This window comes from Sabethes cyaneus, chromosome 2 (genome assembly GCF_943734655.1).
Source record: "Sabethes cyaneus chromosome 2, idSabCyanKW18_F2, whole genome shotgun sequence".
NCBI classification, from domain to species: Eukaryota; Metazoa; Arthropoda; class Insecta; order Diptera; family Culicidae; genus Sabethes; species Sabethes cyaneus.
The window spans coordinates 15,503,644-15,526,608 of record NC_071354.1 but is presented as its reverse complement, the minus strand read 5'-3'; the positions used below and the strand labels follow the sequence as shown (position 1 = coordinate 15,526,608).

General features: G+C 39.3%; 1 protein-coding gene across 7 annotated transcripts in view; it reads left to right on the top strand.

Moving 5' to 3' along the window:
• LOC128738398 (sodium-dependent neutral amino acid transporter B(0)AT3) overlaps window positions 1-22,965 on the top strand; it is a 60,601-nt gene that overhangs the window by 4,978 nt on the left and 32,658 nt on the right. For 3 of the 7 annotated variants that reach the window (XM_053833492.1, XM_053833489.1, XM_053833488.1), the window contains exons 2-3: window positions 13,288-13,453; window positions 19,822-20,272. In XM_053833492.1, coding sequence (XP_053689467.1) covers window positions 19,984-20,272 — 289 coding nt within the window. In that variant the 5' untranslated portion in view covers window positions 13,288-13,453; window positions 19,822-19,983. Of the gene's footprint in view, window positions 1-3,784; window positions 4,476-4,496; window positions 4,716-13,287; window positions 13,454-19,821; window positions 20,273-22,965 lie in introns of those variants that run through there. The other 4 variants (XM_053833493.1, XM_053833490.1, XM_053833491.1 and 1 more) reach the window with 4 other exon arrangements.

Sequence of the window (22,965 nt, the reverse complement as noted above, 5' to 3'; positions counted from 1 at the left end):
CATTTACATTATTAGCAAGTTTTACGGTCAATGTTTCCATTGTATAGTAGGTTTTTGAAGAGCTAGAACGAAACAAACAATTAGAATATATGTTGGAGCTTACCTATCAACGGGGCTGGGTGGATCAGCCGTCTGCAAAAAATTACGATTTTGATGTCAGGCAGCCGGGATCCTCGCAGCATCGCACCTCCTAGCTTAGCTACTCAATCTTAAGGAAAGAGCATTACCGGGTGTGACCACGTGGAGGTGCTAGATAGGAACTTGGGTTGGCTAGAGCTATGTTGGACGCATCTTCGTTGCCTTCCCCCTTTCATACCCACTTTATTAAATTACTAGCTGAGTGCCCGATCTTACTCGGGGAGCCTTTGTCTCACAGCCACATGTACATCGTTTATTGTATCCGAAATGCGTATAATGCAAAAATACAACGCTTGATTCTCTTTCGGACGTCCCTCCCCATTTGTCAGTTACCCCTCTTTTGTTTTCCCGGCCACCTGCTTACCTGTTTTCTTTACGGAAATCCCTATAAAACCACCCACCCCACCCATAGGAAATGAATAGTTTTGTTATTGTACTTTTCTAAACACAGCTTTTTATTTATTTATTAGTTTAGTATTACATGCTATCCTAATAAAAAAAAATTAGAAGGTGCAACAGTGTTTCTTCCATGGATACAACAAACCTGTCATTCCTTTCATCTCACTTCAAGACAAAACTTGTTTGTAAACAATGTTTTTAGTGTCACCACCAGGAGCAAGTATACACAAATTATTGGCTGAGCCCACTCTGCAGCAAGCCACATAAAGTTTACCAAGGAAAAAACATGGTGTTCTCAGATGAACTCCACGCTGTTTGAATGATTGCCCCTGGGACACAAACAGAGTCGGCCAACAACAATTAGCACTAATGATCGAACACTTTTTATACAGGTCACTTTGATTCGGTGCATAATTACACTTGACAAATCTACAGCTGCGAGCACTGCAGTTTAGTGTTTCGAATTTTGATTTTTTCTGTTGTACGGATAAATTGTTACCGTCATGTGGGCGTTACTCCCCCCTTCTCGTCAGCAACCTCCGGTCATCAGCTCCTCCTTTTGTCCTGTCCTTATGGGAGAACCGTCTGAACATTTCGGTCCCCCTGTTGTCAGCCCCTTCAGTGCTGATTCTCTTATGTCAAGGAACATGTGTGCCAAGTTTGATTAAGAACGGTCAAGCCACTTCGGAGTTATTGCCTCCCCCCCCTATTAGGGACATTCCCCCACCTATCAGGAAATCTCCCTCCCCTTTCTGTTGACCCCCCAGTGCTGATTCTCTTATGTCAAGGAACATGTGTGCCAAGTTTGATGAAAAACGGTCAAGGCGTTTCGGAGTTAAGGGCTCCCCCCCTGTTATGAACCCCTCCTCTTTTGTCAATCCCCCAGTGCTGATTCTCTTATATCAAGGAACATGTTTGCCAAGTTTGGTGGAGATCGGTCAAGGCATTCTGGAGTTATGGTGGAACATACAAACAAACATACAAACATACTCACGCTCACTTTTATATATATAGAAGATAGCAGCGCACAGTGGTCCAAACTCAAAAAAGTACTATTTTTCACCATAAAAGCTCAAAATCTCGGAAACTTTAGAAAATAACATATAATAATGTTCCACAGAAGTGTTGATTTTAGCAAGATAAACAACTTTCTAGAACACTATGAACACTTGAAAATTAATCAGAATAAACCAGGGTTTAAAAACTGTTTTAAATGGTTTGTCCACGAATAACGCTTCATAAATAATGTCCATGAAGAGATACAAATATGGTGTCTTTGACAAAGTTGTTTGTATTGATATTTACTACAACTTTGCCGAAAGTACCAGACTGTATCTCGAATATACGAGAAAATAAATTTCGTATCTCACTTTTAAGGGAATTAATCACCGAAAGATTTCTCTCACAAGAAGGGACTTGTTATACCAAGAAATGTTCTTAAAGACACTACATGCGAAAAACTTCACGTTTTGGCACAATATCACACGATCACGTATTTCGCTGTTAGGACCACTGTGCAGTGGCTGTCAAGCATCGAAAGCTTAATCGGTTTTATTGCTGCTTTCAGCAGAGCGTGATACGACTAGTTGAGCTTATAACCTGATTCTTATAAAGGTTATGAAACCACTCTGAGTGGGCCACTTGGTCAGAAAGCAGTTTTACAGGGTGTTCAATAAGTTCGAGTACATCTTTTCATCGTTGTGTAAGTGCGCATCATGTGCATTCTGTGTATTGGTGTCAGCTTTAGCCTTATATATAGGCTAACCGACGCGCAAGGTGTCGACTTGATGTCATTTGTTATTTGTTTACCGCGAGCGATGAAGGAGTACCGCAACGTCGTAGTAAAGTTGTTTGCTAGAGATGAACGACCCGGCGACATATTTCGGCGGTTGAAATCTCACGGGGTGAAACGGAATTTAATCTATAACACCATCCGTCGGTACCGGGAGACGGGCTCGGCCAAGGACCGTGCTAGATCCGGGCGGCCGCGTTCGACGAGGACGCCAGCTGCTATCAAGGTGGTGAGGGAGCGGGTTCGTCGAAAAATGAACCGCTCGATCCGGAAGACCGCTGTTGACCTGGTTGTGTCAATCAGAACTGCCCACACCATCATGGCGAAGGACCAGGGATGCAAGCCGTACAAAAAATGCAAGGTTCACGAGGTAACGGAGGCTACAACGAATAAGAGGCTGGACAGAGCAAAACTGATACTTTCGCGGCACGCTGGTCAGGAGTTCTTGTTTTCTGATGAGAAACTCTTCATCTGGCAATAGCCACACAACGTCCAAAATGATCGGCTGTGACCGTCGACGTTGGCCAGCATCCCCCCGTCTCACATAAACATCCCGCGGTTTCAGAACGCCGCGAAGGTGATGGCTTGGGGGCCGTATGCGTATCCAAGCGTGGGAAGCTTCCACTGGTGTTTATCGAGAAAAACGTGAAAATCAACGCCGTATACTATAAGACCGAGGTTCTGGAGAAGGTTGTGGCTACCTACACGACGAATATCGTCCAAGCGTGGTGTTGGGAGAATTTGACTAATTTTCTCGATAAGACTTTGTGGCCTATCAGCTCCCCGGATCTTAATCCCCTGGACTTTTATGTATGGTCGTACATGCTGGTCAAGCAAAGCGAACATAAAGTGAGCACTATGGACCAATTTAAGAAGCTCATTTCCAAGACCTGGGACGAAATGCCCATGGACCAGGTGCCTGCCTCGTGTGATTCTTTGAGAAACGTCTCAAGCTCGTCATGAAGCACAAAGAGGAGGGGGGTGCTTCCATCAAATATGTCGTAAAGGTTCTCAATAAACACTGCTTCAATAAAAATTGACCCCGAAAAGAATATCTAGTATTTTCATTTTTTAAACACATTTTTAAAGAAGCTTGGCGAGAGAATCTCACTTGATATTGTTGAATGGGGCGACCACTCTATTACGAGGGAGTGAGATGTTCGCTAATGGGATTCTAGTAGCTGGTTGACGTTTCTCGAGGTAGTATGAAAACTCCCGTTCAGAGTTCTACTGCGGTTGCTGCAAACTTCACGTTGTGCATTCAAATCATCCATGATCGTGATAGTTTGACCAAGTCTGATACTAGTTTAGCGGCCCAACCCAAAATTTAAACCAAAATGAGCGTGCCGAACCACATTTTTTCATTACCAAACATATTAATATTAGAGTAGCCTGCATATTATAGATTTCAGAAAGAGCATCCAAATGCATAAATAATTATAAATGTAAAACATCACACGCTGCGACTACACAGACAAAAAGCTTTCTCAAATATTATTCATGCAGAAGCGTCATGATACATTTGCAGCATCTAAGAAGTGCTCAATAATTCATACCGTGTATTGTCATCAGCAGAGCACTTGTACCAAAAACCCATCAAAATTCCAGACACAATATCTTCTTCCGTACAACTTGAACGATCAACAACTTTTACCTTACGCCATGAAACCGGCATCAGAACGACAGCTCAGTGCAAACAATTAACTGCAGCCGCAGCAGGTGAAACCAGGTGGTAAACGTGTCCCGGAAAACTTGGAGAAAAAACAGTCTAGATCGTTTCGACACGACACTGCACGGGACACAACAGGGGTGGAAGGAACTTTCCTAGTGCACACTAACACCAGCAGCCAACAAAGGGAAAATGAACCCGGCAAAAGCCGAACCGTTCGGTAGATCCTCGGAATGAACTACATTTCGCCGATTTTCATGACCATCAGGCTTTTCGGTTCCGAAAACTTTGCCGGCTTTCATTCGACGGTTAAGCTTCGCTCGCGTTGGTTGTTCTCATTTTCCGAAACTTCCGTGCCGCAGTAGCCAACCGCTACCGAAGAGTGACGTGGGAAAATCGTACAATTTCGGAAACACCGACCGACGGCGACGGGAAAAGTTCGCTGAGCGAAACGGATCCTTGTGACAGCGGCAGTGGGTGAGTGGGTAGTTTTTTTTCGGTTTCGGCTGACAGTGAAAGAGTGCCAACGAATATCGATTTTTCCAACCGTAACCCCAAAGCCCTACAGCGGATGAAAGCAGTAGACGTGTCGGCCGGGTGGGAGGTTTATGTGTAAAATCGATGAAAGCGACAAAAAGCAAGTGAGATTTACGGTGCGAGCCAGCCATGCCGTGCCCGTAAATCAATCAATCTATGGCTAATGTGAGGAAAACTCAGGTAAAACCTGTGGTATCATGCAATCGTGTGCAATTTATCGAATCAGTGAACAGATAACACCTCACCTCCGGAAGACGAATTGTGAAGCGTTTAGCGAGTGCATATACGCTACGCAATGTGCGGAAATGGTCTCCATGTTTTGGAAATTAGATTAATTCAATTAGGCATACGTATTTTTATTTGAACAGAAGAATTCAGTTTAAGTACCATATTACCAACTAATATTGCCAGGAAATGGATTCAAGTACTATTTGAAGTGTATTAAATTTTATTATGAAACTTGGAATTCCCAGAAGATAAAAGATTCAAAAGAATCAGATTAGTACTTTCCAATCCCAGTGACAGTTCGAAAAGTAACTTCGTTATATTTAACGATAGAAAGAAAGCGAAGCAGATGAAGTGACAATGTTGGGTGGTGGTTGGGAATGTTGGAAAAATAGAAGAGCCGACCTAGAGGAAAAACTAACATTTTGGGGTTATTTTTAGCGGGATAAAAATGCCTCATCTTGGACATTTGCCATCCTTGCACGCCAACGTACAAGTTCGCGTACACTGGTTGTACACTATTCCGGTCCGGCGTAGACATACAGCACGGCGGCCGTTCCGGGTTCCCAATGTTTGTTGATGTTTCATATTTATCTGCGTCTCACTTTGACTGGCATTTCGCGTTGACGCACCAATATAGGTGGGGTACAGCGGGTAGCGCCTGCCATAAGACGTTTGAGATTTTAACGACGAGAAGAGGAAAACTCACAGCTAGCACAGCACAGGTTGAAGGTCAACGATTTTTCATTCGAACTTCAACTTTTCTGTTCAATCAGCACTCAGATACTCATCACCTTTTAGTTAATCTCCCCAACATATCCAATTCTAAAGCAATCACAACATGTTTAAATTCAATTTATGTAATGCAGAATTTATGCGGTGAAATTAGATAATAAAGAATGCTTTTTCTTTTTAACAGTGTCCCGAATTATACCGCGGGTGTCGCATGCAACAGAGTTTGGTCGATGAAGAAAGCTGAATTTAGTGCCTTTCTAGTTCATGGTTGTATGTCATGCAAAGATAGTTGAACTACCTCAACAATATTTCCATGTAACGTCTTTCAAAGCAAAACGATGCAAATTTTGCAGTAACATCCTTACCATTAAGGCAAAAAAGCTTTGGCAAATCAAATCATTTTGTCCTTTTCGCTAATCATTTCTTGCACAATAGTACTAGCAACTCTATTTGCCATCAATCTTCAAATCCAAATGGCGCTTTATTGTTTGCCACCGTTTTATAATTTACGCATTATATTCTTATGAGCCGAAAATCTACACAATTTTGTGGATTGATACTATTTTCAATAAAATCGACATTATTCTGCACATAATATTCTATGACATCCTGCCCAGTAAACCATTTGGTTTGTATATCTCGATTGCAACTGAGATATACGAAATCATATCTGAACGAAAAAGTTATATTTCACGCCATATAAGAACATATATGTACCAAAGTGGAGGCGATATACGTGCGAAAGCTTTGACAATTATTTGTAATTCTATTTTGCGTAGTTTTTATAACACGCAACTAAATACGCAACTAAACTAAATTTATAACACGTAATCAAATATTGCAATCGTCTATACTGCTTTATAATTCACAGTCATGAATTGTATATGAAGGCACGCACGACTGCAAAACAACTTATTGTTCACTTCGATTTGACATACTCTAATCATTATACAATTCCAATGTGAAATTGACATGAAAACGATTTAATGTGAACTTTTTATTGCGATTTTGTGTTATCTGGGTGGGTATAAGGGCAGCTGACTATGTCGAGCTAAAACTTCGCAGGACCTTCATTTGATTGAATGAAAGGCAATATTCTCTTCTGGGACCATTCCGCCTTATAACATTATCCATTCATAGTGTTTCCGGCGATGAAAATCTTGGCTTTTCTTTGCGACGTTTTCTATACTTATACTTATCATATTTTTCTCGTAGAACCGAAGTCGTCGAAACTCATAGAAGATCAATTATCAAGCTTTTATATTCTTAAACCTATTTCCAGCAAAAAGACAAGAAGATTACTTCAGCAGTGAGCTGTTATTTTGGTTCTAGTGTAAACCGGGCCAAACATAGTGATAGTATTCGAAATCTGGCCACCACAAGTAATGCAAAACCCGTTTTAGGCGGCATTCTTTCTTGTGCATTTATTTGTTCGTTGACGGTTCCCGGTGTGATGAGTGGCCAGTACTCGAAAAATTTGACAACCCTGCATGACGGCGGATACAAAACGCATGTAGTTTTTTTTACCCCTGATAGTATTCTCTTATCTGTAAGCTCACGGACGTGACTACTGAACTGCTGACACTGTTTGTTTTTCACAGTTTTCTACTCTTCAAAACAATCCATACATGAACTACAGTGCTGAATGATTGCTCGACCGTCAGTCAGTTTTCTTGCTCTTGACTGATATTTTAGATCTCAAAGTTTAGTTTTTTAAACCGCCTGCTTTTTAAAATCAACAAAAAACATTAGTCAACGTCCATTACAACTCACTAATGCAAAACAGATTTTTCGAGCTACTTCCTGTATAGCTTCATTACGCGAGTATTAGCCACCGTGTTCTGTTTGTCGCTCCAGTTCGGTCCTTTTTTTTTCTTTGTAGACAAAACATAGTACTTTCCTCTAATAGTTAATTGGTTTGCCCGAACTTGAAAAATTGTTTTTTGAATAGTGTCTATTTTTCTTTAATATTTCATAACTCATTAAATACACATCTTAACGTAAAACAGTCTTCAGAGAAAATGTGTACTTCAACCCACTGAATAATTTTATGAAACATTTGAAAGCAATATACAATTGTGAGCAAAGTATTAATTTTTAAGTGATTTTAAAACAAATCATATTTATCAACCGGTAAGAGATACAGTGTGACACATAAGTATTCGAACAAAAACAAAGTCATATATTTTTGTAAACAAAGGCTGAATTTCGAATTTTACATTTAGAAGTTGTTTGCCCATAGATACAGAATGCAACAAACAATCATTACTCTATTGAATCGCCTTTTGCCTGGATAACACGCTTCAAACGCTTTTTAAAGTCGTTACATGGGGCACGGACTACTTCCATCGGAATATCATCCCATATCTTGTTGATAACTAACTTAAATTCATCCAAATTATGATATTCATAATCCTTGAGCTTCTGCTGCATGTTCAAAAATTCAATGGGTTCAAATCAGGAGAACTTGGAGGCCATTCCTTTTTCGATATGAAATCCGTCGGATTGGCTTTGCTCCACGTCTTCACAAGATTTGCAGCGTGGGCTGGAGTTTCATCCTGTTGAAAGCCGCAACCTTCTTCACCATACATTCCCCGAATGTAAGGTATCAAATTTTGTTCTAAGACCATTTCTAGATAGTATTTTGCATTAACTTTCACATCCTTGTCAATAAATACAAGAGGAAGCTACCCTTTCTTTGAAATGCCTCCCAATACCATGACCGTTGATGAATTTTGGTATCGTGGTACATTCCGTTTGTGCTTTGGAACGTCCATGACGAAACCAACCACAACCGATCATTTTGAGCATGATGCGATATTTGAAGAACAAACAACTTCTCATCAGAATAGATCACTGCTGAAACACCGTGCCGACAGACTCGTTGTCTTTATTTGATTTTTTTTAAAGGTTTTATTGCAGTAGTAATCATTCCTATGGTTTTATTATGGTATTACGCAATACCAAGACGAGACGAATTAAAATATACTTGTATATTTTATAAAACCATAATAAAACTTTCTTTTTGAATATATTTATTATGTTAAACCAATTATTTTTTTAAAATTGCAAAATTTTATCGGCGTGTTAGTTTTATTCACCTACTAGAGGACCCGGCGCGCGTTGCTACGCCATTCAATAAAAGGGATAGGTGTACTTATAATGCTAAAGATTTGCTTGGTCGTATTTATGCAACGTGGATCTGTCTTTTTGACAAACCAAGATATTCCTAAATTATACTGCAATTTACTACTCCAGAAGAAGCGAACCAGTGGCTGAAAACCTCTGAAATAATTAAAAAATTACTAATCGAAACTAACAACTTAAGTTTTATTACCACCTCTTAAAACGGTAAAATTGGTAAAACTGCAATCAAATATCAATGCAATTCGTATGAAAACTTTGTTTTTAAAATTAGTATTATATTTCCTTAATTTTGTTTGATTTGACTCCAATTACCAATTTATTGTTTACCGTTTTGTCTCTAATTTATCTTTGTTTTATTTTAGTGTGGACTCATATAATCACTTTTCGTTTTATATTTTATTCTGTTTTGCTAAATTTAATAATGCGTTCTATGTTCAAATTTCAAGTTCAATATTTAGTTCAAATTGGAGGTTGCGACATCATCTAATAAGGAAGAATGTATTGGCACCTTATGCAAACATGAAAAGAAAGTTTCCAACAGAGTCGCGAAAATTTAATTTATTTATGTTACTTTTCACCTGACCTTATCGGTTCACATGAATTGGAATATAATGAGACATATGTAGCATTATGAACATTATTCCGAAAATTCAATGGGAACGTTCATGTGTTTCGAGTAACAATTTGTATAAACCCAGTTAACCTTAATAATAACTCACGTTATTAATGGTTATAATAATATATCATACAGAAGGCGCAAAAAGACGATTGTTCTAGAGCAACCGTTGTTCTGATTAAAGTAAAGACATGTACCTACACTTGTTGTAGTAGCTTTTGACTTATCTATTTTATTTGTAAAAATTAATATTTAAATAGCTGCTAAAGTTATTCTTTTGGAACACTTATCTATGTGTTGAATCATCGTTAATCAAAAAACCAAAAAATTGTAAAACTAATATAAACTTAGCAAAATAATACTTTTTAGAAAAATGGCAGCTTATCAAATAGAAAAGGTTGAATTTTACTTTTAAAATGTCCATAAAAAGAAAAATAGTTATTACCAATTACCGATGTTAATATCGGTGAGAAAAAACCTTCGATAACTTGCTAGGAAATATTGCTAAAAAGTTTGTGTTAAAATTTGAAGTGAATCGTTTCAGCCGTTTTCGAGATATCTTGCTTACTGACTTTGAAAATAAGTACTGAAAAAACTGCTTTCAAAGTTTTGCGTTCCTTCTGCAATGCTCTGACACGTCGTTTCAATTGTGCGTGTAACTTCGCAAATATTTAGCGAATGATCATGACATTTTCTGTGTATTTGTACTTAATTAAGTATTATCCTTCTGTACTTGAATCAAGTATACACTACGGATATGAAATAAAAAGAAAATCGATTTTTCGAAAATTCTGACAGATTCGAATTAGGCCTTGTTCAAATGACTTGTTACATCTGATATGACCGCAACCGATTTTTAATCGGTTATTGGAATTAAGGGTAAGCGGGGCAAGACCGCCCACTTAAGCAAAACCACCTGTGTAAAAAAAAGTTTTGGCTCAATTTCTAATTTATCTACTTTAAATGAACAATTGATCTATTACCTACATCTAAAAAATAAAAACATAAATATCTGTAATGATTTTCTATTTTTTATTACGATTTGGATACACGTCCAAAAAAATAGAGTATTTTTTCCATGCGGGGTGAAACACGCCCACTAACGGGGTAAAACCGCCATAGCGTATAACTTTAACAATATTCAACCGATTTGAACGAAACTGGTGGCATTGGAATCGTGTATTTATCTAATTTAAACACATTGAATCAGTTTGCCATCAAACAATACATGGATCCCCGAGATCCGCAATTTCGAAAGAGTGTCCGGCAACCACTCGTACTAGAAGAATATCAGTAATATAGGTACCAACAGTCTTGAAATTGATACCCTGTAGTTTCCTTAGACAACAAGGTGGATCAGGTTAAGCATCCTGGAGCCAATCTTTAAGGACTAGAGAGGATCTAAGATAAAATATAACACTATGGGTATTAAAGTTCCTGCAATTGATCCGGTGGGTAATTTTTTGACATTTAAAATTGTTCTGATTGATAAACCAGATACATATTATTTTTGCATTGCTAAGAAAATTTGCTATATATTCATAAAAAAATGTTTATTCCATGATATTTGTTCCAAGAGAGAGGAATTATTGAAAAAAGCTATATCCGAGAAAACAAGAAAACGCCCATAGCGCCCGCAGGGAAAATTGGCAATTTAAATTTTTTCAAACAGTCTACCAGCTACAAGTTAAGCACATTTACGTTGTTTTATGTAAATCTGAGATTCTTTGATCCAAACTATGCAATTATTTTAAAAATCTCCTTATCGCACTTGCATTTTGCACGACGATCTTGCGCCGTTCGTTGTGGGCGGTTTTACCCCCAAATGACCGACTTACACATTTCACTATTTATTTCAACAAAACTGCATGAACAGTTACCTAATTTAGGTACTGTCGGATGAAAACAGGATCAGAGATGCGATATGGGCTGGATTTACTAAAAGTTTCAACGTTTTGAATAAAATGAACCCTAAGTTCTGCGGGAACAAAGTTATAAAAACGAAACGATTATAACGAAAAATCTGTTTTTATTTATTTCTCCGATAGTTTATACGATATTGCTGTAAAAGGTATTGTAAAATATTGCGTGCGCATTCAGTAATATGACTGTCATCAACATTTAACACCAATTTGAGCAATGTCCTGTAAAACCATGGTGGGCGGTTTTACCCCGGCGGGCGTTGTTACCCCGTTTACCCTTACATGTTTTTTGTTCCATTTCACTATGAGCAGAAGTTGATTTTGAAATACGTTGTCGGTTCATCTCAGGTCACCGACATCAACTTGAATCTAAGTAGACACGGACTTACTTGGATGGTTTTGCTTGTGCGACAGTTGTACTTGCAATGCTGTTTGTTCCTTATGCAGCAATTTGCCGTTTTCTAAAACTGCCACATGCAGAAATTGAACCAAACCATGCTCACATCAGAGGCAATGTATATGCTAAGTTTTATCAAAATTCGTCGAGCGGTTTGCGAGTCTATACCGGACACACGAACAGCATTTCATTTTTATATATATAGAAGAAAAAGATAGAAGATAGAAGATTAGATCAATTTTCACGATAAAATTTAAAGCGCAAATGCTGCACTACTACGGAAACTGCTAAAAATTTATTATTTATTCTATTGGATATTTTATTATGGTCATCATCAAACATCGATAAAGCTCTTCCATAACCTTATTTTAGTAGTCTTTTGATCTTGCCAAATACACACCTTGTTGACGATCTTACGCTTCAGTTTCAGTTCAGCCAATTATTTCAGTTTCCTGCCACCTTAAATAGTTATCTTTTCATTCGAAAAGCAGATGACAGTGATTAGAAAAAACTTCTTCTTCCGACAAAGACCAATACGATTTATTTCCAAAATTGAAGAGCTTTACAGGATTATATGCAAACCTTTCGGCAGGATAGCGCTTTAGAATTAGCTCCCAAAGATTCCGTAGACAGCGAGTCTCTGTATGCTGTTTTATAATTACTGAAACTTTACAAAAAAATTTTAGCCGCGTATTTTTTTCTTTTGCAGTAAACATTGACTTGCAACTAAAAACATTATTTGTCAAATTACCTTGTCACAATTGAACGAAAAGAGTACATCTCGTTACATCTCCTGCACAATAATATGTACTTTATGTACATTGACCGTCAATTGACAGCGTTGTGTATGATTCCATATATCAAACAACCAAATTTTGTATTCATATATAATTTATCTAGGTTATTCTAGAATGTCAATGAGGGGATTATTGCAATTTTCCAAACATTGTCCCTCTCATCCCATCTGCTCTGCTCATTTCTACCGCAAAAACATATGATTTCCCTTCGTCATTTCACTTAATACGCGTACCCTTTTGGAGCGACGCCAAATTCCTACAAGAAACCATGTTTCGGCAAATGTCACCAGGCAAGCTTTCACAGCGCTGCTCGTGGCTCACGCCTCCGCCTGGCAGAACCCCGTCTGATTTTGTTTTATTAATGCGAAATGGCAAATGTCGCCAGCCCGGAACCGCCCCATCGTGCACCCAGTAGGAGCATCGACGTCCTTTCCGACGCTGGCAGACAAGGCACAGTACTTGTGTTCGCATCCTGGCCTAATAGTTAAGCACTACCGAGAATTGGCTTCTGTGCAGATTGCCGGGGTGGATCCGAGCCAAGTCTGGTGGCCGGACAGGATGGGAAACGGTTTGTGAAAGTTATGTTCCCAGGCAATCTCGCTGCTTTCAAGGACACTCTCCTTTTCTGTTTGTTTTGTATATACTCGCTAATTCAAATTGAGACCAACGAAGCTTGGGAAGAACTGTCTCTTGATCAATGCGCGCCTCACTGAGTTTCCATGCTTGAAAGTGGAGTGAAGAGACCGTTGCGCCATACGCTGTGACCCAGTTTTTTTTGTGATAAAACCATTAGCCAGCTACAGTCGGGAGTGCTTCTGCTTACCCATGTTATAAAAAGGACATCCAAATGTCACCATGAACAGCTTAAGTACAAAGCGGATTTTACTTCGGTATTTCTTTACGTTTGCGACAGATGATTATACCCTCATTATAAACTCACTAGTGAGCCAACAGGGTTATGGAAATGAATGTTAAAATGTGCTCTTGAAGTGTATGAAGAAATAAGTGTTTATACGGATTAAACGACGGCTCTGACGGTGTCTGAAAATTTCCGCAGTTTTCCTATCGTAACGAGACAGGTAAGTGACCTACCGAAAGATGTTTCATTATTTGAATTATATTTCATTCCACATCCCACAGTCAACATTCATTTAATATTTTGACGACCATAATTTAAATATTGCTATTTCCGATTTGCTCATTAAAAGTAGATCAACAAATCATTACAATTTTACAATATTTTAATTATAAATTTAGAAATTTAGAATTTTAGAAATTAGAAATCTTGAAATTTTTATTAGATCTTCTTATCAAGCTGTTATTTTAGCAGCATGCTTTAATAACAATCTAAAACTGACTGACGTCACGATTTGCTCTGTTTCCACTCCATCCGCGTAGGATCCTAACGACCATCAACAATGCAAACAAAACCTCGTACAACTCATAGCAGCCCAGCAGCCTCTCATCAGCAGAAGAATCTTATGATGGCCCTTGGAGTGCCATTCTTTTATTCTTCTTCCTTCCAAACGACTGAAGCACGCAATAATGAATTCATTCTGCCACAGTCGCAGCCACAGGAAGCTAGACAATGTGTTTGGATTAATGGTCTGCGTGACTAGAATTGAATGATAGAAAAGCCTACGCTATTGGTTAAATATTATTCTTCTACCTTCTAATAATAAACACACGCGAGGATGAAATCTGTCAATATGATAGTTCAAAAATATCCTAAACAGAAAATATTAATAATTTTCCATAAAATTCTGAAAAATTTCACTTAAAACTAATCGTTGTTATTCGCTAGTTTCTTCTGTCTAAATTAAAATCACTTTCAGCCATTCCTTGAATAGTTTACCTTTTTGTATTATTTAGTGCAATATTAATAATGGAACGAAAATGCGGCGTTATTCTAGAATGGGAACCAAATTTGCAGCAATGAAATATAATATTTTCATTTGAAGTTAAAACATATTCAGGCTTGTTATCTTCGCACACTTTGTGCACAAAAGTCAAACTGTTTCGACTCGGAAATCTGGTAAAACGGCTACGATCCGGCTACCCAGGAAATCCATTCATCCGAAGAGAAAAAGCCAAATAAAAAAAGAAACAGAGCTTTTCTCATTGTGCTCTTTAAATGGAAAACTTTCGATATTTCTTTTGGCACCCACTGAAGTAGGTCAAATCGGATGTGCCGGTTTAGACAGTCTGAATTGTTGGTCTGCCTGACCAAACGGATGCTTTCGTAGGTCAAAGTTTTATTCAAACTATCTGATCTGCGGGGGCAGAATTCCATTGATTTCCGCTTCATCCGTTCAATTGCCAAAATCACAGCCACAGCATTTCTGGTGTTGTCACAATCTTCCGCAGACAACACAGAGAAAACAAACTTGCGAACAGGCTCTGTTCGTAGGAAGACCTTGCAGAACGGAGAGTGCAATTCCTTCCTTTAATGCTTAAATTGGCAGTTTCTGTATGAAATCCAAGTGTTATATAGACGTGTTATAACTGCATTCGTATCGTAGTTTGTGCGTTGTATTTTTCAAGTTCTGTGTTCGAAATTAAAAAAAATTTCATGCGTCTTCTTCTTCGGATTTGAATGTTTTCCATCAATGATTCCCAGGAACAGACATAAAACGAAACCAAGTAACAATTTAGGTTTTATTGTATTCTTATGATTGATTTTATGACAAATTTTTATTGTTCAACTCACATTATTACTTGGGTGGGAGCCAGGTCTGATTTTGTATTACGATTCAATTGGTTTATTTCACGATTAAATTGGTTGTTTAAAAAACTTAACTTATATTTTACCGTTTGAAATCAGTCCACATGTCGCATGGAAAACTTTGACGATCCGCAGGGAATCCATCACTATTTTATTGCAATTTCTGCACCATATTAGACTCCTGTACAAAAAATTTCTGCACAGTAAAAATTTTTGCACGCTCAGCTCTCACTCATATTTGGACTTTGTAGCGCTTTGTACACTTACACTTGTACAGTTTACATCTACTGTCATACAATTTAGAGTGTTAAACAAATGTAAACATGATCAACATTATTGATCGTCACCACAAATATTTAGTAGTATTAGTGACTGCGAAAGCTTAACTGTCATTGGAATTATTCTGCAGTAGTCAAAAAATTCGTGCAATCACCAAAACATAGAAATTAAATTTTGCTTATTTGTAATTTAAAAGACATATTTTGTCTGAATATCAGAGCAACTTGTAACATGGAAAAAAGTTGAGGAAGAATCCACCAGAACGACATGATTGAAAAACATAAAACCGTACATGTGGATCAATGGAAAATATCGCTTTCTTAGCTATTCTTGTACGACAGAATAACCATACAGCTAACGACGACATCGCTAAATATTGTTTCCGCTGGTTTCTCGTTCGGCATCCTTGCTACGTGTTAAAGTCGCTTTACAATATCCGCATCTAGTTATAGCAAAGCAAAGCAAAACCTAGGTGCTGCATTCCGTTGTCGAAACTTGACCTTCTGTTTTTTATACGCAGCCAGCTGTTAGAGTGCAAGACAATTGCAGGGCTAGTTGCTAAGATCCTATTGACTCTAACAGCCTCTCCCAGCCGAGACGCGAGATGCGTGTACCCTTCTTCCTCAGCCCGAAGGTTAACACCGATGATATCGATGTCCTCCGCAAACCCTAGGAGCATATGAGATTTCGTGATGATGGTACCGCTTCTCCGCACGCTGGCCCTTCGAATAGTACCTTCCAATGTAATGTTGAACAGCAAATTCCATAGCCCGTCTAACGTCACAACTCACAAACGACCCGCTATCCAGACGCTTGATTTGGAACCATCAAGTGTAGCACGTATCAGCCTAATCAGTTTTATTGGAAAACCATGTTCAAGCATAATCTCCTACAGCTTTCGTTTAACTGAATCGTACGCCGCCTTGAAGTCTATACACAAATAATGAGTGTATAAGTTGAATTACAGAATTTATCGATGATTTGTAGCAAGGTGAACAGTTGATCCATCGTGGAGCGTCCCTTTCAAAAACCGCACTGCTATTCGCCAAGAAAGGTTTCCTGCAACGGCCTCAGTCTGCAAAACAGGATGCGGGAGAGAATTTTGTGTGCTGAATTGAAAAGAGTAATTCCTCGATAATTGCTGCATTCGAGTCGAAGGCCCTTTTTTGTAAATAGGGTATATGATACCTTCCAACCAGTCCGTAGGTAGTTCCTCCTCCTCAGTGCATGCCATTAGTATAACTTGACCACGGTGATTGCACGATACGGTCAATCACCGTTGTGAGCCGCCTCTAACCTAGAGACAGGCGGTCACGACATTCAAAACTATTCCTGTTGCCATCACTCAGCAGAAGCATGAGTGCCTTCCTCCCTGACAGTATACGACCTTGTTTTCTACTGGGGTTGATTACCCGATCTCCACAAAAGTTGCTCATATTACGGCTAAGGACCACTATGGGGTCTATTTTATACCTGCAGGTACGCAAGGTACCGATGGTACGCATTATCCAGCCGTCCAACCAATTCATATGTCCAATGTACGAAATTATTCGTTCACCAAACGTTTCTTTCAATACATCAATTGGTGTGGCATAATATACCATCTTATTCAAACCATTGCTCCTCTATATTAAAGGCACCCAATTGTGGTACAAAAGTGGGTAATCATAGCCCTGTAGCAAGCATCGTTAGCCGTTTCGTTCTGGCCCTACTTTTCCAGGACGCAACGGCGTTTTCTTAATAGTACGAGGATTCTTTTCATTCTAAAATTGGCAGTTTTGCTTTTTGGCGTATCCATTTACCCATAATAAGCTTCGTCGCTGAACAATTCTGATAATAAACTTCGTCGCTGTGAAATTTCTAACCAAAAGTAAGTTGTTTTGTGCTTTTCCACCAACTGTATGGCGTACCAAGCAGTTCAATTTCAAGCGACTTCAATTTCTGCACGAGCTGTATCTCGTAAGTCCGCAAACACTAATCTTTTAGTAGAATTTTTCATTAAGTGGACACAGCTCCAATTGTTGAACCTTGAGCACGAGACGGATAGACTCATTTGGGCCTTCCTCGGCACTGCACTCTTCAGCAGCAATAGCTTCTTCGGTGCGCATCGCACAACGTCTCTACAAAGCAAAGCCTTGGGCTTAAACGTCTTTAAAGCCTTGACCCTTCTTTATCGACAGAATTCATAATTACGGGGCTAGTGTAGTGATCCGACCGACTCTATCTAACAGTCCTGCCCAGGGGATTGAACCAAGTTATAATTAGAGCCAATTATAACCAGATTTAATTTTTTCCCCAGGCTCTGTGGATCGCATCGATATTGGTGAATCTTTGAACCACAGCGGACTGGTTAAAAAGGAGGCTCCACATCCCCCTTATGAGGCGTACGACGTACACTGCAACACTGACGATTTGAGTTGTTTTTAGACACAAATTGTGCCTCTTTTTCTGTACACAATACACAAGCCAGTCGTCGTTTGTGCGAATCTCAGCTGAGCGGCGTCAGTGGAATCGCAGCAGAAGCACCGTCATTGTCGTGTACTGTATAGTAACTGGCTCTGGTTTCGAGACAAACTCGTTTAAAGCCTTCATTCGCTGTATTATTAGAGGGACTGCGCTCGGTAGCTTTGTCAATTTTTTATATTATTTCAACGACTTCTGGATACATCTGAATTCTTTAAATGTTAATCTTTCAAAATAATCAATAAAAAGAGGGCAGGCCATAGGAGATCAAAAAGATAGGTAGAGCTGATTTTTTACCATCCCTGCAAAAAAAAATCCTTACATGTCGCTTTTAACGACCGCTGAATTTTTTCATCAGGCAATTCGCACGCGGGCATGTCGAGAACTCACGAAGAACCTCCGATCAATCTGCCTGCAGTTCATGACATACGGTACAAAAAGGCAATCAGGTAGTTGAACCCTATTCACGTCAATCGGCTTAGCAAAGCAGATCCGGCGAGTGTCAGTCGAAATAGGGTACCACTTTTTGTTCCTTCAACAAACTATACTATATGCAATCGTTTGTAAGCAAGTATCTCTACTGTTTGAATATTGAGATTCTCAAAATAACCGATGTCACTTCCCAACAAGCCTGTGACCATCAGACCCAGTTCGGTAACAACACTGTCAATATCCACGAGCAGTGCTTAGAAATCACATATTTAATTTATGCAATACGCCTGAAATGATGCAAATGATGTTTGCTGTTTCTAGTACAGATGAACTCATTATTGCCAACCTGAAACCAACGATTCGAGCGAATCACTTGCGTTCGTTTTCGTGTTGTTCTCTATATTCGTGCTTTTTCGACAATAGTGAATGAAATCAAATGTGAATCATTTATTCCGTTTGAACTGCCGACAACGGCAAACGAAATTACAATAAACGTAAACATTGCTCCGAAGTTTTAATTAATTTCCTTCAGTCAGGTTTTGGTTGATTTCAAGAATGAATTGTTTCGAAGCGTAGGAAACTGAGAAAGACAACAGACTGTCAGCAGTTCAGTAGTCATGTCCATGGGCTGACAGATAACAGAATATTACTAGGGGTAAAGCTGTATGCGCTGAATCCGTTTTGTATTCGCCTTCACACAGGACTGTCAATTTTTGCTAGCACTGTCCACGAGGAGGTACTTATACACGATGCTCCTCGTGTAAGGGTTTGCGGCTATCGGCAGTGACTAGCAATTCGTTCGGGCGGATCTCAAAAATGATTTTCACAGTTGGATCGTTTCCTAGTATTGCATAGGGATTAGTAAAGCTCATCCTCATCCGATAATTCCTCACCTCGCGTAAAAACCACATAAAATACAAAACTACGCGTAGAGCACATCCGGGTAAATTCCGAAAATCGCGCATGAAACCGGCATAATTCGCGTAAAAACCACGTACATTCCGCGAAAAATCCGAAATTCGCGTTAAAATAGTCACGTAAAAAACAAATAAAAATAAAACAAGTAAAAAGCAACTTTAGTACACTTGAAATATCTTCACCAAGCTACGGTAATACTTAAACTAATAGAGTGTTTTGACTAGAAATATTAATTTAAATTCTTGAAAAGTTTAATTCAATCTAACTCAATCAATTTTCTTTTGATATAATGGATTTAGTAGGATTTAGAAATATACTCGTGGAGTGAGTTTATCGGTTGTAACTTATTCTTGTGCAACGGTTTTCGGCTTTTAAGTAACTGGATAGGTAAAACGATTCTTTTGCTTTTAACTATTCGACGTTTCGGTGATATATTTACTACGTTCAATTGACTCAGAAGCCGAAAACCATTACAACATTTAGAAATATATTTGTCACACTAATGCTATTAGTATCCTAACGTTTCCAACTGCAGTATGACACATGTTTTCAATAAAATTACTCATCCGAGTCTTACCTAGATATATTAGTTCTGACCACATCCGTGTGTTCTCTCCCGTTCATTTCCAGTAAAAACCGTGACATTGGAGCACAGAAGCAGTCCCGCACAAACCACGTGGTACGCAACGGATCCGCCACCCTTACCGCAACCGCTGCAGCAACGAACACCCAATCGCATCCGGGCGCCGACCTGTGGACGTCGGTTTCAGCGCCACAGTAGTAGTCGTGGCGATGACCACCAAGGTGGACGGTCCCAGTAGTTGCATTCGGAACAACGGACACGAAATGGCCCCGCTGAACACGCGGGCTCGCGGGGATGGGACGCATGGCGTTACCATAATGCTGTCCCCGCCGGATCGAAATTCGATCGGATCACGGGAAGGAGCTGGTCTGCCGGACGGTGATCCCGATCGGGCTGCCTGGTCCGGTAAAATGCAATTTTTCCTCAGTATTATCGGTTACTCCGTCGGATTGGGAAACATCTGGCGGTTTCCGTACCTGTGCCAGCAGAATGGAGGAGGTAAGCTCATACCACTACTTTAGGCTATAAAACTGACAATCGATTTATCACTCGAAAAGTAACTATTTAAGCACGCAAACGAACAGTTACTCATAAGCCGTTGTAATTGATGGAAAATTATTACTCCAGCTGTTCCCTTGTCTTCTGAGAAATTCAATAAGCCATCCGCTCAATTTTTGTCAAATTGAGTTCAGTTCTAGGAAAAAGTATTAACACACTCGGATGTGTAGTATCTTTCGAATTGGTCCAGTGCCAAAATTTTACTCCCCATTTCGCAAGCAAATGGCATTCTTTTGGCAGCAACTACAGTATGGATCAGGTCAGCTAAACTCGTCCAGAGTTGTTTCAGTGAAATTGAAAAAACCGTTGCCAGAAGGCTAATGTATTTCAATCTACTGAGTAAGCATCCGTTTCCTAGGCAGTGGGGGATCCCCAACAAACAACATTTCCGTCGAGAGGCTGGTTGAAAGCATGTCAATCCTGGCCAATATGCAGACACTCTATGGAAAGTAAAACCGATTTCCGAGAAGTACAGACAGATTCGAACTGCTTTCAGGCTTTTCCCGCTATTAAAGCCGATTGCCAATTTTTTATTCAATTGGAATAATGGCATTTTTCAGCTTCGCAGATTATACTAAATATACTGTAAACTTTCTCCTCCATTAACTAATGGAATGTAAAATGGTTATTTGCGAAATAATTACAACGAAAATCCTACTGTCTTAGGTAACCACAGAATGGATACGAAGTATGAACGGAATTTAACCGTTACCGTAGCAACTTCCAGTCTGATTTCATCGTACCGTGTTTGTATATCTACATAATCTCATTGTTGAAACGAATCTCAATCCGCAACGATTTTCCAAGCAAAGTTATAGTTGCTGTTGGTTTGCTGCGCACATTCGCAAGCCATCCCAAACGATAACTTTCTCCTTGAACTGTGCTGTGTGTTGCTTCCTAGCTAACCGAATGCAGGTGAACAGTCGGTACGCCCATTGAAAGGTAAAGCAAGTAATAATTTGCATTTGAGTTACGATTGCACGATTGCACGAATCATCAACCAGCAGCGGTGGTTTCTGCAGTAAAAGTGCACCGGTCCGTTGCAGTTCCTCATCACACCATGCTTCCAGTAGAAAATAAATAAATCCGAACACTGATTTCGATCAGTCAGGAACATTGACAAATATGTAAATTTGTAGAAATTTAATGCACGTGGAAAATTTCACATGCCAAACCTATTTGCTACTGCTCCTGAATCGGTACCTTGATCCAGGGGAACATTCAAACGCTCTCGTCCATTGATCAACGTCAATATGAGCAAGCAGCGGAATCAGTTTCAATCAATTCCAATTAGAGTCAATCGCAAATTTATTAGCCTTTGGCCCTGATATCGGCTAGGCTTGCCGTGATTTCACTTAGCAATCGATCGGCGTTCATCGTACCTCTATCACTTATATTGATACTTGCTGAATGGAGACGCATGGCGCCTGGTTCATAGTTCAACTCTGTTCGATGCACCGAGCGTTCGCGTTCGTGTGCGCGCTCAGCGGAAATCTTGACCGAGAAAATATCACTCACCTCTCTGCATTATTGCTGATGGCATTTTCACCGATGTGTCAATTTTAATGAAAGCATGTAGAAGAATACATCCATCACATTTTCCGCTTTGAACTGGGTCAAGTTGTCGCCGCTACTCTACCGAAGGCAATCGATGCAAACGTCCGCAGGCTGTCCGACTAGACGACGCAGTTGTACGTAGCTGTACGGCATATGGTGGCTCTTTCAAATCTGTTTTTGTGTGGTTTTATTTAGGGCAAGTCAAAATACACTCTTCAAAAATTAATGTAGAATGCGTTTTTTCTGCACGAACTTACTAACGACCATCCAAATGATCCGCAGAGAGTATAATACGGTAGTGCGGATGTTTGCCATTCGCATATTTTATGCTTGCTTGGGTTTACAACCGTCCGTGTCAGCACAGCAGCAGAGCATTTGCATACCTGTCCGTGTGCATGCACTCTGCTGCTCTTGCTCTGTTTGTCATCATTCATTAGGTTGATATTTACACAATAAACGTAATTCATAATTTTAAACTACTCCAGCGCTTTTTAAGGGCAGTATATTTTTTACCCATGCCGTAATCAACGAATGCTAATGCTTCGTCGCAAATTCAGTAAAGAGCAGCTGTAATTACTCAATTAGCGAAATGTCAGAATATTCAGAAATTCTGAATCTGAATGGAGCCAGTAATTAACATTTCGACGAACTCGGACGGACGGTTTTTGCCATATCCAAGCAGTTAAAAGGATATGGTTAGTATGGTTAAAGGTTTATTTATGTAAGTTGTGCGATATTTGCACACCAGCATCGTGGTTTTATTAGTATTATTTTTTGTCAACTAGGACATGTTGTGGGAATTTACGTAATAGAATACCTACAAAAAAGAAACGAATTCTGCAATATTGGTAAAAATCAAATACATTGCCAATCGTACGTACACCGTATCGATTTATGTTAAGCGTTATGCTCTCCTATGTTTCACTGGGCGCTAATAAAAATCCAACACAGTTAGCACAATCTAATCATGTTTGTTATCTGTTTGGCAACTGTGTTACCCTTATGATTGGAAATGTTTCCCGGTACGAGGGAAATGCGTAACACAAGATTTCGATGAAACTATGCACAATAATGTC